The 13,750-nt window shown below is 44.7% G+C and overlaps 1 protein-coding gene across 1 annotated transcript in view; it reads right to left on the minus strand.

Annotated features, from left to right (window-relative positions):
• LOC137532967 (cofilin-2) overlaps positions 1-11,268 on the minus strand; it is a 91,357-nt gene extending 80,089 nt beyond the window's left edge. Inside the window, exon 1 of the mRNA XM_068254038.1 lies at positions 11,018-11,268. Within this exon, the coding sequence (XP_068110139.1) occupies positions 11,018-11,020 (3 nt within the window). The 5' untranslated portion in view covers positions 11,021-11,268. The remainder of the gene's footprint in view (positions 1-11,017) is intronic.
• Between the last annotated feature and the right edge of the window lie 2,482 nt (positions 11,269-13,750).

Consider the following 13,750-nt stretch of genomic DNA (forward strand, 5'->3'; position numbering starts at 1 on the left):
CAGGCGATTCCGCACCGCAACAGTGGAAACGAGCCCTAAAGGTGCCCATACACTCATCAGATTAGCAGCAGATAGATAAGAACTCCATCTGATGATCTATCTGATGCGTTTTTAGAACATTTTTTACTAGGATAGAATTCCAATAGATTTCAGCTTGAAATCTATTGAAATTCGATCTGATGGCATTTTTTTGCCATCAGATTTCCATTAGGGCCAATGCAAAATGATAAGCAATCTCATCAGATCGACCTACATTTTCCACCCTGCCAGTTCGATGGAAATCCATCGAAATCGATCGAAATCGGCCGATCGGTCGATTGGCCAACCGATTTGCAATCGATCGATTTTGATCGATCGGTCGGCCAGAAAATCGGTTGAGTGTATGGGCCCCTTTAGACTCAATACAAACAGCTGTATTGAATCTAATACAATATAAAAAGGCTGGCAGTGCCCTCATTCTCTTTCAGATATACTAGATCCTTGCTTGACACATTTTTGGTAAATTGCATGAAAAAAGGGAGGTTAAACACATTTTTCAGTAGAGAAATATCTATATTTACACAGATCAGTACCATCAGTCCTGAAAGAGGGACAAATAAAGAAGAAAGAGGCACAGAGAGATCTGGTTCCTAAAGGAGGACTGTCCCTCTAAAAAGGGACAGTTGGGAGCTATGTATGTATGTTATACAGACTTTTGAAGGTGTGTTTTTGCAGGGTAGACACTGTTCCCTGCGTAAGGCCACTTTTCCCTTAAGCAGCTGAAGGCGGCAAATTCACCACCTGTCAACTGCTCCCATCCACCAGGCAGGCGCTTGCTATAGCTCGGCACAGGTGGTGAACAGATGGCTCCCCATGAGATGTTTTTTGTCCACCAGGTACCATCACCATGTGTCAAACGTGTCATGCACGGTGTTGGCAAATGCTGCCATTCGGCTGCATGCAATTGCAGCTGAACAGTGGATGGCAGCTGGGAGGCCTAACTGTCCAACAAAGTAGCAGGTTTTTTGTAACTATGGGGTTTAATGTTTAGGGGAAGGTTCTTTGATTTATGAGGTGTTGCTGACTTCTATATATTACGCTCTACGTTGTTCTTTGTCCTGCACCTGTTAAAGGGTAAAATTAAATATGAAAACTAATTGGATATGCAGGCTCTAATTATATTGTTATTTAGGTCAGCATAGATAGTATTAATTACTCCTTACAAAGCTGTTTATATAAAGTAAGTAGCTATTTTCCCCAGATAACAGAATTAAGTGGCCATGTGCTGAAGCAGAAAATTGTCCATTGCGACGCAACACAAATGACTCCATGGGAAAGGGCCCTTAACCACTTGCCGCCGCCTTAAGCCCATGGGCGGCGGCAAGGGCTGGGCCCAAATGACCGCAATACGGCCATCGGCGGCAGCTGGCGTGGCTGTGCGGCGATCACGTTATTCGTGACGCGATCAGCCGCTGGCAACAGGCTCTGATCACCCACAGCACCCCAAGGGCACTCCCCTGCCCACCCCTCAGACCCCTGTTTGCACCCAATCACCCCCCTAATCACCCATAAATCACTCCCTGTCACTATCTGTCAGCGCTATTTTTTTAACTAGTCCCTAAACTGCACCCTGGGGGCTCCTGATCACCCCCCCACACACACACTCTCAGATCACCTCCAAAGTGCATTGTTTACATCTGTTCTGCCATCTAATCACCCACTGATCACCCATCAATCACCCCCTGTCACTGCTACCCATCAGTTTAGACCCCTATCTGCCCCTAGGGCACCCAATCACCCGCCCACACCCTCAGAACGCCCTCAGACCCCAGCCCTGATCACCTCGCCAGTGCATTGCTTGCTTCTATTCCCCCCTCTAATCACACCTTGAGACACCCATCAATCACCTCCTGTCATCACCTGTCACCCCCTAGCACACCTACCCATCAGATCAGGGCCTAATTTGCCCCGTGTGGGCTTCTGATCACTCGGCCAAACCCTCAGATCCTCCTCAGACCCCCTTCCGATCACCTCCCCAGTGCATTGATTGCATCTATTTTCCCCATTAACCACCCCCTGAGACACCCATTAATCACCTCCTGTCACTCCTGTCACCCCCCTAGCACTCCTATCCATCAGATCAGGCCCAATACAACCTGTCATCTAAAAGGCCACCCTGCTTATGACCGGTTCCACAAAATTCGCACCCTCATAGACCACCTGTCATCAAAATTTGCAGATGCTTATACCCCTGAACTGTCATTTTCAGACATTTGGTTTCCAGAGTACGGCAATACCACATGTGTGGCACTTTTTTGCAGCCTAACTGCGCTAAGGGGCCCAAAGTCCAATGAGCACCTTTAAGCTTTACAGGTGCTTACAATTAGGCACCCCCCAAAATGCCAGGACAGTAAACACACCCCACAAATGACCCCATTTTGGAAAGTAGACACTTCAAGGTATTCAGAGAGGAGCATAGTGAGTCCGTGGCAGATTTCATTTTTTTTTGTCGCAAGTTAGCAGAAATGGAAACTTTTTTTTTTTTGTCACAAAGTGTCATTTTTCGCTAACTTGTGACAAAAAATAAAATCTTCTATGAACTCACCATGTCTCTCAGTGAATACTTTGGGATGTCTTCTTTCCAAAATGGGGTCATTTGGGGGTATTTATACTATCCTGGAATTTTAGCACCTTATGAAACATGACAGGTGCTCAGAAAAGTCAGAGATCCTTCAAAATGGGAAAATTCACTTTTGGCACCATAGTTTGTAAACGCTATAACTTTTACCCAAACCAATAAATATACACTGAATGGTTTTTTGTATCAAAGACATGTAGCACAATACATTTGGACAAAAATGTATAAAGAAATTTTACTTTATTTGAAAAATGTCAGCACAGAAAGTAAAAAAAAAATCATTTTTTTGACAAAATTCATGTCTTTTTTGATGAATATAATAAAAACTAAAACTCGCAGCAGCAATCAAATAGCACCAAAAGAAAGCTGTATTAGTGACAAGAAAAGGAGGTAAAATTCATTTAGGTGGTAGGTTGTATGACCGAGCAATAAACCGTGAAAGCTGCAGTGGTCTGAATGGAAAAAAAAGGCTCTGGTCCTTAAAGGGAACCAGAGAGGATGAACTATACATACCTGTGGCTTCCTCCAGCCCCATACGCACGGATCGCTCCCACGCCGCCGTCCTCTGCTGCCTGGATCCGCCGCCACCGGGTCCCGTCATTGCCGCGAGTCGGCAAGTCGGCCGGCGGACGCGGCCAATTCTCCGCATCACAGGGTGCTCTCCCCATACAGATACGCATGTGGCTGCTTACTGCGCAGCCGCATGCGTACATGTATGGTGGGAGCCCCTGTGATGCGGACAATTGGCCGCGTCCGCCGGAAGTGATGGGCCCGGTACCGGCGAATCCAGGAAGCTGAGGATGGCGGCGTGGGAGCGATTCACGCTTATGGGGCTGGAAGAAGCCCCAGGTATGTATAAAATCTTTGCCTTTTTTCACCCCTCGTTCCTCTCTGGTTCCCTTTAAGGGGCGAAAAGACTGTGGTCCTCAAGTGGTTAAAGATAATCTCCGAGCACAATATAGAAACCACATATTGTACCCATAGACAATGTGTAGAGGTAAATGAAGACAACATTGTACATTATGCTCATGTTATCTCTTATATGTTCTTTCAGGCTGTAATAGCAGCGCAACGCAACAGAATTAGAAAGCGGCGCCACACCATGAGGTTTATTCACAAGAGGATGGTAAACTTGTACAACAGGCAATGTAGGCATTGCATGTACAGTATAACACGAATGAAGCTATTTGCCTGACTCGCCACGTAAATTGCATGAAGCCTGGTACATTTTATGTGCAGAGTTTACCGATCTTTTGTGAATATACCCCCATCTGTCTTCATGAGGAAGCATCCTCCCCTTCTCAATCCAGTCATCATTAAAGGCACTGAAGTTGTCAGAGTATCTAGCGTTCATTTCTTGGGCACAACCATCACCAACGACTTGAGATGAGGAGAAAACACCACCAAATGCCAAAAGAAAGCCCAGCAAAGGCTGTTCTTCCTGAGTCAACTGAAGAAGTTCGGTAAGCCCCAGGAACTGATGACAAGCTTCTACACAGGTACAATCGAGTCTATCCTCAGCTCCTCTATCATTGTATGGTATGCAGGCGCTACCGCAAGCGACAAGTACAAACTACAAAGAGTGATCAAGGCTGCGGAAAGAATCATTGGGACACCCCTGCCAACACTGGACCTCCTTCACGCATTCAGGCTAAAAACCAGGGCAAACAGGATTGCACAAGATCCCCGCCACCCCAGCAGTCGCCTCTTCAACCGCATGCACTCAGGCCGCCGTTACAGAACTATTCCCACCAAAACTTCCGGGCACAGGAACTCCTTTTTCCCCCAAGCTGTGCTCCTTCTTAACTAGTGCCCCTCACTCAACATGTCCTCCTAGCATGTCCCAACGGTCACCTTGCATAACTGCTAAATGCTAATCAGGCCACTATATCTGCATGTTTGTTTTTATACTGTCTCTGTTTTATGTATCTTTGCACTATGACGTTTTTTTTCTCCACTGTTTGTAATTTGCTATGTCCAATGCCAATGTGTACCACAAACAATTCTGGGTGCGGCATCCGCTACACTTAGCGAAATAAATCTGATTCTGATTCTAAGGAATTGTTAATTTGTATTTCACAGGAAGAAGGAGTAAGTTATGTTTTCTACTAACATAAAATAAACTGTAGAGTTTGTGGGCCTGCTGTATGCAGGGCTGGTGCTTCCATAGGGAGACTGGGCAATAACCACCTGTATGGGCCCCTGGTTTTACCCCCTTAGGCAAATGGTGACCTTGCACCGTTTTGTTGCAGAGTGCACACAGCATACCGCCAAACCGCTCATTCTTCGTCCTTCAGCATCCTTTCATCATCATGGCTCCTTGTGGCATTTTTGTCAGCGTGACCATCAGGAAATGGAGGAGAGATGTGGGGGCCATGGATCAAAAGGATTCCTCCACACACCTTCCATAGAGTAAAACCAGTCCTTTTATTAAATCATCATAGAAAAATAGCAAAAGTAGAACAGCATGAAAGCTGCAAGCTGGGGGCCATGGAGATGGAAGGACTATGAGGAAAGAAAGAGAGTCCCATCGGCCAAACTGGTGAGAACGCTCTGCTATCTGGGTGAGGAGAGGCACCTCATTCCACGATATTAAGGTGGAGGAACCTAGTACAGCTATATTTGGGGGAGGGGAGCGGCAGCATGGCACCTAAGCCTATATTGGTGGGGGTTAGGGGGCTCCCAGATAACTTTTGTCCAGGGACACACTTTATCTGGTATCGGTCCTGCCTGTGTGTATTGCTACTTGACTGCAAGAAGGACAGTAATACAAAGGATTTTCAAATTGGATAAGTTCAGTTCCAGGCATAGTCAAGATTACACTAATCAGCATGATTGCTTTCAGAATATGCCTAGTTAATTTAGAGTTTGTTTATGTTTTAAAGCCTTGGTTTATCCTTCCAGATTTTTCATTATTAGTAGAGGTGAACAGAGGTCTACGGCATTACACAATATTTCTACATTATCGAGCCAGAGAAATTCTCTTTCGAAAAGTCAGTCACGTGATTCAGAGATCAAGTGACAAAAGCTTTCAGTTCCAAGGAAACACGGGTTTACCCTGGTTTAGGAGAAGCTGTTATCATTGACCATACAGTCACCCCTGAGATTAACTCTTTGTGGTCAGCACTACAGCTACAGCAAATTCTTCCCATAATGAAACTTTGCTGTAGCTGCAGTGCTGTCCACAAAGAGTTAATCTGTTACAAGGAGCAGGGATTCAGGTGATCTGTGCTGAGGGGAGAGACTATTTTGTGCTTCCTACTTGACTACCTCATGTGGGTAATGATGGGATAAGGGGAGGAGTTTGGACAGCTTTCAGTCCAGTAAAATTGAACTGCCATCCCAGCCAGGTAATTTTAATATATTTACAGACAAGAAGTGCACAAAATATTGTGTATTGCTGGTTAATGTAAATTTAGAATAATTTAATTCAAAAAGAGGCTGAAATAGGACTTATCCTGAAGTGAAAATAAACTTATGAGACAAGTGTGTGTTTTACTAATGGTAAATACAACATAAGTAACATAGAACTGAGTTTCATATTCTATACAGCAGCCATGACAGTCTGGTGTAAAAAAAAAAAATTTTTGCACTAAAACCTTATCAGCAGTGTTCTCTCAGCCAGATAATATCATTTGAATTGCAATTTTGGAGAAAATTATTGTGAATTCCCTAGAGTGGTTGAGTTAGATGTATGTTATAACGCACTGCATTGCAATGCCCCATTGTGAAATACACACATCCAATTTTATTAGCCAAGATAGATCTATCAGTGCCAGAACTTGCACATCGATTTTGAATAGATCCTAACAACGCCCCTGGCAGGGTCCACAGATAGCTAGGAAACACATGGGAGGCCCATCACATATATACTGCTGAGCCCCTGTCCTGCCCCCTTTCAACCCCATCTGTCTGATCAAAGTGATCAAATCTGCCAGTGAAAATCTTATAGTGGGTGGGCTTTGTGTTGGAAGTGAGTGTGAGTCTTAAAATTGTACATAACAAAGGTGTTGTCAGAATTGCCCAAGGGAAAGCTAAAGGCTTTTTGAAATTTCTTTTTGAATGTTATGAGGAGCAGAGAATGACATCTTTTAGCACTGAAGTCAGGGAGCACATTGCATGACAACCTCAGTAGAGGTTTTTGGCCTTATACTGAGGTGGTATCCTATAAAATAAACCTCCTGTCGCTGCGTCCTCCTGTGTCCGTGTGTTGTGCCTAGCATGCGCGGCACGTGGACTTCGGAAAGCAGGGGAGGACGGCGCAGGAGTACGATCGTAAGCGCACGTTTATGTGCTTGCGGGGCGGTCGTGCATGCAACGTGGTCATGGGCGCAGGAGCACGTCCATGCTCGCGTTGCAGGAGAGGGGAAGGGGGGTCGCGGCCAAGGCATAGTGCCCATTTCTTTATGCAGTGGGCCTTTTGACTAGTCCTTTATAATAAAATCCCTGTGGCTGCGTCCTCCTGTGTCCGTGTCGTTTCATTGTGCCCGGCGCGCATGCGGGGGCGGACTTCATAAATCAATAGACGAGCGCAGGGGACAGGCCTCAGCACATTCAGGAGCGTGACGGTTGAGATACTAATAAAATGGCTGAAACTTTTAAAGAAGAACTGTAGTGAAAAAAACATAAAGCCGTTATTTCCCACAATGCAATGAGGTTCACAAATGGCAAACTGTCAGGACCATGGTCATGGCATCACACTGTGGGAGGGGTTTCACCCCAATATCAGCCATACAGACCCCACTAATGATCTATTCTAGAAAAGGCAAAGATGGGAAAGGGGGTATCAGCTACTGTTTGGGATAAAGTTCAATCCTGGGCTACAGTTCCTCTTTAAATTCAGTTGTCTTTTTATAAAAAGTAAGTGAACAAAAACACAAATGGTGGCCGGAGAGATGGTTATGCATAATAAGCCATACTAAGGCCACAATCGGGTATTTTATTTATTTATTGTTAATGAAACATTAAAGTATCATACAGCTCTTTACTATAAGATAATATATTGTATGTTGTTACCCATGAAGAACAATCACATAATTATGACACAGAAGGGGCAGAGTCTAGTATAGCTGAGCCACACAATACAACACTTAAGCACACCTTTGTGCGTTCATATTGCAGGTGCGTTCATACTGCAATCGTGATGCGTTTAACACATTTATCTTTTCTAAATGCAGTAGGATACAGTAAGATAACTGAAGACCATTAGTGATCACTTCGGCTCGCAGGTTACCCACCATCAGTGTACAGATGGGCTGCTGGGAACCATGCCAGCTGCATGTTCTGTCCTATAGAGAGGGGATGGGCAGGACAAGCAGGAGGCATCTCACTGCTGCAACAGCAAGGAAATATAAAAAGAATCTGACAAGGATGTTCCACCTCAGTGGATGGCTGTGGATAAATGTACGTGCAATAGACTTTCTCCTAAAATGATCACAAGCTGTCCTTTTGTTCGACATTTATCCATGGCTAAAGACACAGCAGGTCTCCCCACGGTAATCTCTGATTAATTTTGATAAGGAAGTAGAATGGCTACCATCTGTACTGGCACTAAATTCTGTACACGGTGGCATAGTGGTCAGCACTCTGGCCATGAAGCAGGTCATTTTATGGTAAACTAGGCACACATAGGCCACAATGTTAATTGCAGCTATGGTGGCATGAGGGGGTAATAGGTGTAGGGGGTTTGTGACAATAAAAATTGTGATTAGGTTGCCCTCGTCTGATAATTAGTGTAAGAGAAGGAGTTTTTAGTGCTTATATCAACTGGGATTGTGGCAGGGCAGAGGGCAGGTAGGTTAGGTTTAGGCCTCGGCAGGATGGTTGGTTAGGGTTAGGCATCAGTAGAAGGCGGGGTCGTATGAGAGTAAGTTTAGGTTAGGTCCATCTACCAATCTCTCCACAACCAAGCTCCTTCTTATTTGAATAAGATTATTTCCGGATACCATCCTACACGCAATCTCCGCTCTACTAACAATATCCTTCTGACTTCTTCCCTGATCACCTCTTCTCACTCCTGCTGACAAGACTTCTCCCAATCCTCTCCCCTCCTCTTGAACAGCCTCCCTCAACACATCCGCCACTCACCCGCACTAACCATTTTTAGGCACAGTAATCCACCATTGTCTTGTATTATGTTATACCCTGTATATTGGTTGTACAGCACCATGGATTAAGCTGGCATTATATAAATCAATCATAATAATAGGTAAGCCATAGTAAAACATCTGTAAAATTTACTGATATTCTACTATCAGAATTACCCAGTAATTCATAGTAGAATATTGGTAATTTACAGCTATTCCACTTGCGGCTATATCTGGCACCTAAATTCTTCTTAAACGTATGCCTTGCGCCTTGTGACATTAAGGGCCGTGGTTCAAATGTAGTCCAGGACACTATCTGTCACATATTGTATGTTCTCCCCATGTTTGCAATGGTTTCTAATGGGCATTCTAGTTTTCTACCAAGTTACAAAAACATACTGGAAAACCGTCTCTCCACAAAATTGGTTTTACTGTCCACAACAGCATCAGGACTCGGACAACCAGTCAAAGTCACCTGCTGTACAGACACACCGCTGGCGTATAGGCTAATGATGTGTTCTGTTGCTAAGGAGAGGAGGGATGATGTAGAGGGAGGGTAAGGAGAAGAATGAGGACTCTGGTCTCCCGGCAACACATTAGGGAGGATCGGGACTGCTGTACACACGCTAGATTCTCATCTGAAACTGGCCACCTCAGCTGAGAACCATCTAGTAAGTGTATCAGGCATTAGACTATGAACAGGGACACTAGACTAGGATAGAGATAAGATTGTGACCTCCCCTGAGACCACTAGTGTAGCTTGGGAGCTCTAGGCCCCAGGGTGAGTTTTACATTGGGCCCTCTCAAGTGCTCTATACATAACAACTGATATGGAGCACTAAACCTGCCAAGGACAGCCGCAGTATCAGAGAGGTGTAAGTTGTGGAGGAGAACTGTCTATTACTGGTTACAACTAATCAAAGCACATATAGAGGTGATTATTACCAGCTTAGCACCAATAAAGAGCTAATACTACATTTGAGGTAGGGCCTCTAGTGGGCCGCTCTGGTCCAGGGGCCCTGGTGCGGTCACTACCTCTGCATCCCCTATTGCTACGCCACTGTCTGAGACACAGTGACTACTGTAAAGCACTGTGGAGTATGTCAGCACTATTTAAATACACAGTAATAATAGTGTAACAATACCATTACATTTCCAAACCAATGCATCTTTAACAAGGCAAGGAATAAATATGCACAGTAAAAAAAAAAACAACAACAACAAAAAAACAAACAAACAAGCAAACCTTAACGAATCTCATAACACTAAACTGGTGCTTGACAAAATCTCATAGTAGTGGACAAAATGTGTATTCCTCTGAGTCTCAACATTACAATCCAGCCTGGGAGAGGGAGCCACAGATCTGAGCCTCCTCCAGCTCTGGTTATTCTGTCCTGGCACTGAAGCAATCTACTTTTTTGGGTAGTTAAACTTCGGCTGAACTGTGATTTGTACTTTAAATATGCCACGAATCTTCACTGAGCAGAGAGTTTTTACAAGTACGCCTCGTTCACTGTCTCAGCTACTGAACAAGCACCGTGCTCAGGACCATCCTCGATCTCTTGCCCTTTTAAGGTGTTCTCGCATAGGCAGTAGTCATTGTGAGAAAATAAATGATACAGACTTCTTCCCACCCCATACAATCACTCTTATTTGAGCTCATACCAGCACTCTGGAGCCCTGCCTAGCTTTCTGCACAGGCTACCCTCTCCCTCCAGCAGCAAGGGTTAAATATGTCACTTACTGGCCCCTCTGGTCCCCTAGTTGTTTGATCACATTGGTACAGTATGGTTCTTTGGATATGACTTTCTGTTCAATAAAAATCTTTGTTGAAAAAAAATTGTCACTTTGGTCTCTAGAAGTTTCCAGTTTAGGTGACTCAGGAGGGGTGAGGAGCAAAGTCACCCCCTTCTACTAGTTACCCACTTCCAGAACTATGCCAGCAATGCCTGGAAGCTGTAATGGCAGCGCACCACACTCTGTCAATGATATTTTTAAGCTATATAAACATTTCAAGCAAGTCCTTACAAACATCAAAGACACACTTTGCGTCATCCCAGAATGCCGCATTCTATGCAAACTGTGCTTTAGCTAAACAATTCTATAAATGGTGCTAGACTCCTAGTGTATCCCCCTACCAGCTAATGCAGATCTTGAAAAGAATCACTCTAAACCACAAGTTCTCAAAAGCAAGAAAGTAATACACTTCTAAATCTCTAATAAGAAAAATCATCTAAGAGACAAACATCATTTCTAGGATCTTTAAGAATTTTCCATAAAAAAACTACAGACGTTTTGTAGTGAGTGCTCTTACCATGATGCGATTTGTTCAATAAAAACTTCTCTGTGGTTTGCGCTTATGTCCAAGCTTGCCAAGAAATCCAGTAAAAAGTAGATGAGGAAAGTGGAAGAGCTTCAGGGGAAGAGGAGAGGGCCAGGAAAGGAGAGGAGCTGAACTGGGAAGAGCAGTCACAATGAAAGAGTCTATAGTGGGAGCAGGCAGAGGGGAAGGCAGGGAAAGAGAGGCTAGTCTGATGAACAGAAGTGTATATAGTGCAGGGGAGGCAGGGTGGGAGCTTGCTGAGGGGAAGGCAGCAGGCCAGTCACTCAATGCCCTGCTCTAGCTCATAGCACACATGCTGAACTGACAGCTGCACCATGGCTCAGTCACTTACACCAGCTTAACCCTTTCTTGTCAGCAATGCAGCATGGACTTTAGCCAGCCTGGGGGCTTACATTGTAGATTTGTCATTCTGAAGATCTGGATTTTACTCTCATACATCCAGAAGGTTATTGTCTGCTGGCATGTATGTGATATTTCTTATTACTGCCTGTGTTACTGTGTGCATATATATACACAGTATAAATACACCTATATATCAGCTACATTAAAATCAACAGCAGGCAAAGTGAATAACATTGATTATCTTGTTATAGAGGCACTTGCATGTAACCAGTCATGTCTGGATGGTGGCATGTTAGAAACAGAAGGAATGGGCAAGAGTGTATCTGAGGAAGGTTTTTTTTTTTTTTTTTTTTAAAGGCCAATTTGTTTTGGCTAAATGACTGTGTCTCCAGTGATTATTATGTGCCAAAAGTTCTCCAGGAGTCATGTCCTGAGTGCCCAAGTGTCATTGATGCACGAGGAGCAAAGGCTAGTTTGTCTGGTCTGATCCCACAGCTCTGGATCGGGGCTACACAGGAGGATGGGAGAAGCCTCATAGGATCCAGAGGCTTCCCCTCCCAAGGTAAGTTCTTCATAGGGCACTTTTTTCCTTATAGGTTCTCTTTAAAGGGTACCTACATTAACACTAAGGTGCCCACTTTAACTTACCTGGGGCTTCTTCTAGCCCCCTGTAGTCGCTCTGGTCTCCCACAGTCGTTCTGCTTTGTTCCGTTCAGATGCTTTGCCCCTCTGAAAGCTGGCCAACTGAGCCAGTCGTGGGCCACGCATGTGCAGCACTGGTCGCGCGCTACTTCGATCCTGCTCCCAGTGGCGTAACTATGGATATATGGGCCCCGGTGCGAGTTTTAAATTGGGCCCCCCGGCACTCTATACGTAACACTTGACGTGGCACAACAAAACCTGCCAAGGTCATCCACAGTATTAGAGGTGCAAGAAGGGGATTGGGAACAGTTTGTTAATGATTACTAGCATCTATAGAAGTGATTATTACTAGCACAGGACCAATAAACAGCTAATACATTGGTTGAGGAAGAGGGAGTAGATAAACCCAGCCGTCCCCGCGGTCGCGTCACCTGACGAAGGCGTGGTTTAATGCTGAAACGCGTTGTGATGTCAGACGGCTCCAGCGCGACCAGTCCCCGCCGCACCGCACCTCGCTTCACGCCGAACATCGCCCCTGCAGCTCTGGCCAAGTGCAGGCGAGGAGAGAGGACTTGCCGGCAGGCCTTTGATGCGCCTTAACATCTTATGAACACTGTTAGTGTAACTTATAGTGCCATTGCCGAAATTAAAGTGGATCCAAGATAAACTTTTACTCATTGCATAATCGTATTCCTTTCATATACAGTGGCTTGCAAAAGTATTCGGCCCCCTTGAAGTTTTCCACATTTTGTCACATTACTGCAACAAACATGAATCAATTTTATTGGAATTCCACGTGAAAGACCAATACAAAGTGGTGTACACGTGAGAAATGGAACGAAAATCATACATGATTCCAAACATTTTTTACAAATATATAACTGCAAAGTGGGGTGTGCGTAATTATTCAGCCCCCTTTGGTCTGATTGCAATCAGTTGCCCACAGACATTGCCTGATGAGTGCTAATGACTAAATAGAGTGCACCTGTGTGTAATCTAATGTCCGTACAAATACAGCTGCTCTGTGACGGCCTCAGAGGTTGTCTAAGAGAATATTGGGAGCAACACCACCATGAAGTCCAAAGAACACACCAGACAGGTCAGGGATAAAGTTATTGAGAAATTTAAAGCAGGCTTACGCTACAAAAAGATCTCCAAAGCCTTGAACATCCCACGGAGCACTGTTCAAGCGATCATTCAGAAATGGAAGAAGTATGGCACACCTGTGAACCTACAAAGACAAGGCCGTCCACCTAAAGTCACAGGCCGAACAAGGAGAGCGCTGATCAGAAATGCAGTCAAGAGGCCCATTGTGACTCTGGATGAGCTGCAGAGATCTACAACTTAGGTGGGGGAATCTATCCATCGGACAACTATTAGTCATGCACTTCACAAAGTTGGCCTTTATGGAAGAGTGGCAAGAAGAAAGCCATTGTTAACAAAAAGCATAAGAAGTACCGTTTGCAGTTTGCCACAAACCATGTGGGGGACACAGCAAACATGTGGAAGAAGGTGCTCTGGTCAGATGAGACCAAAATGGAACTTTTTGGCCAAAATGCAAAACGCTATGTGTGGCGGAAAACTAACACTGCACATCACTCTGAACAAACAGTACACACCATCACCACTGTCAAATATGGTGGTGGCAGCATTATTCTCTGGGGGTGCTTCTCTTCAGTAGGGACAGGGAAGCTGGTCAGAGTTGATGGGAAGATGGAT

This window comes from Hyperolius riggenbachi, chromosome 9 (assembly GCF_040937935.1).
Source record: "Hyperolius riggenbachi isolate aHypRig1 chromosome 9, aHypRig1.pri, whole genome shotgun sequence".
Taxonomy (NCBI): domain Eukaryota; kingdom Metazoa; phylum Chordata; class Amphibia; order Anura; family Hyperoliidae; genus Hyperolius; species Hyperolius riggenbachi.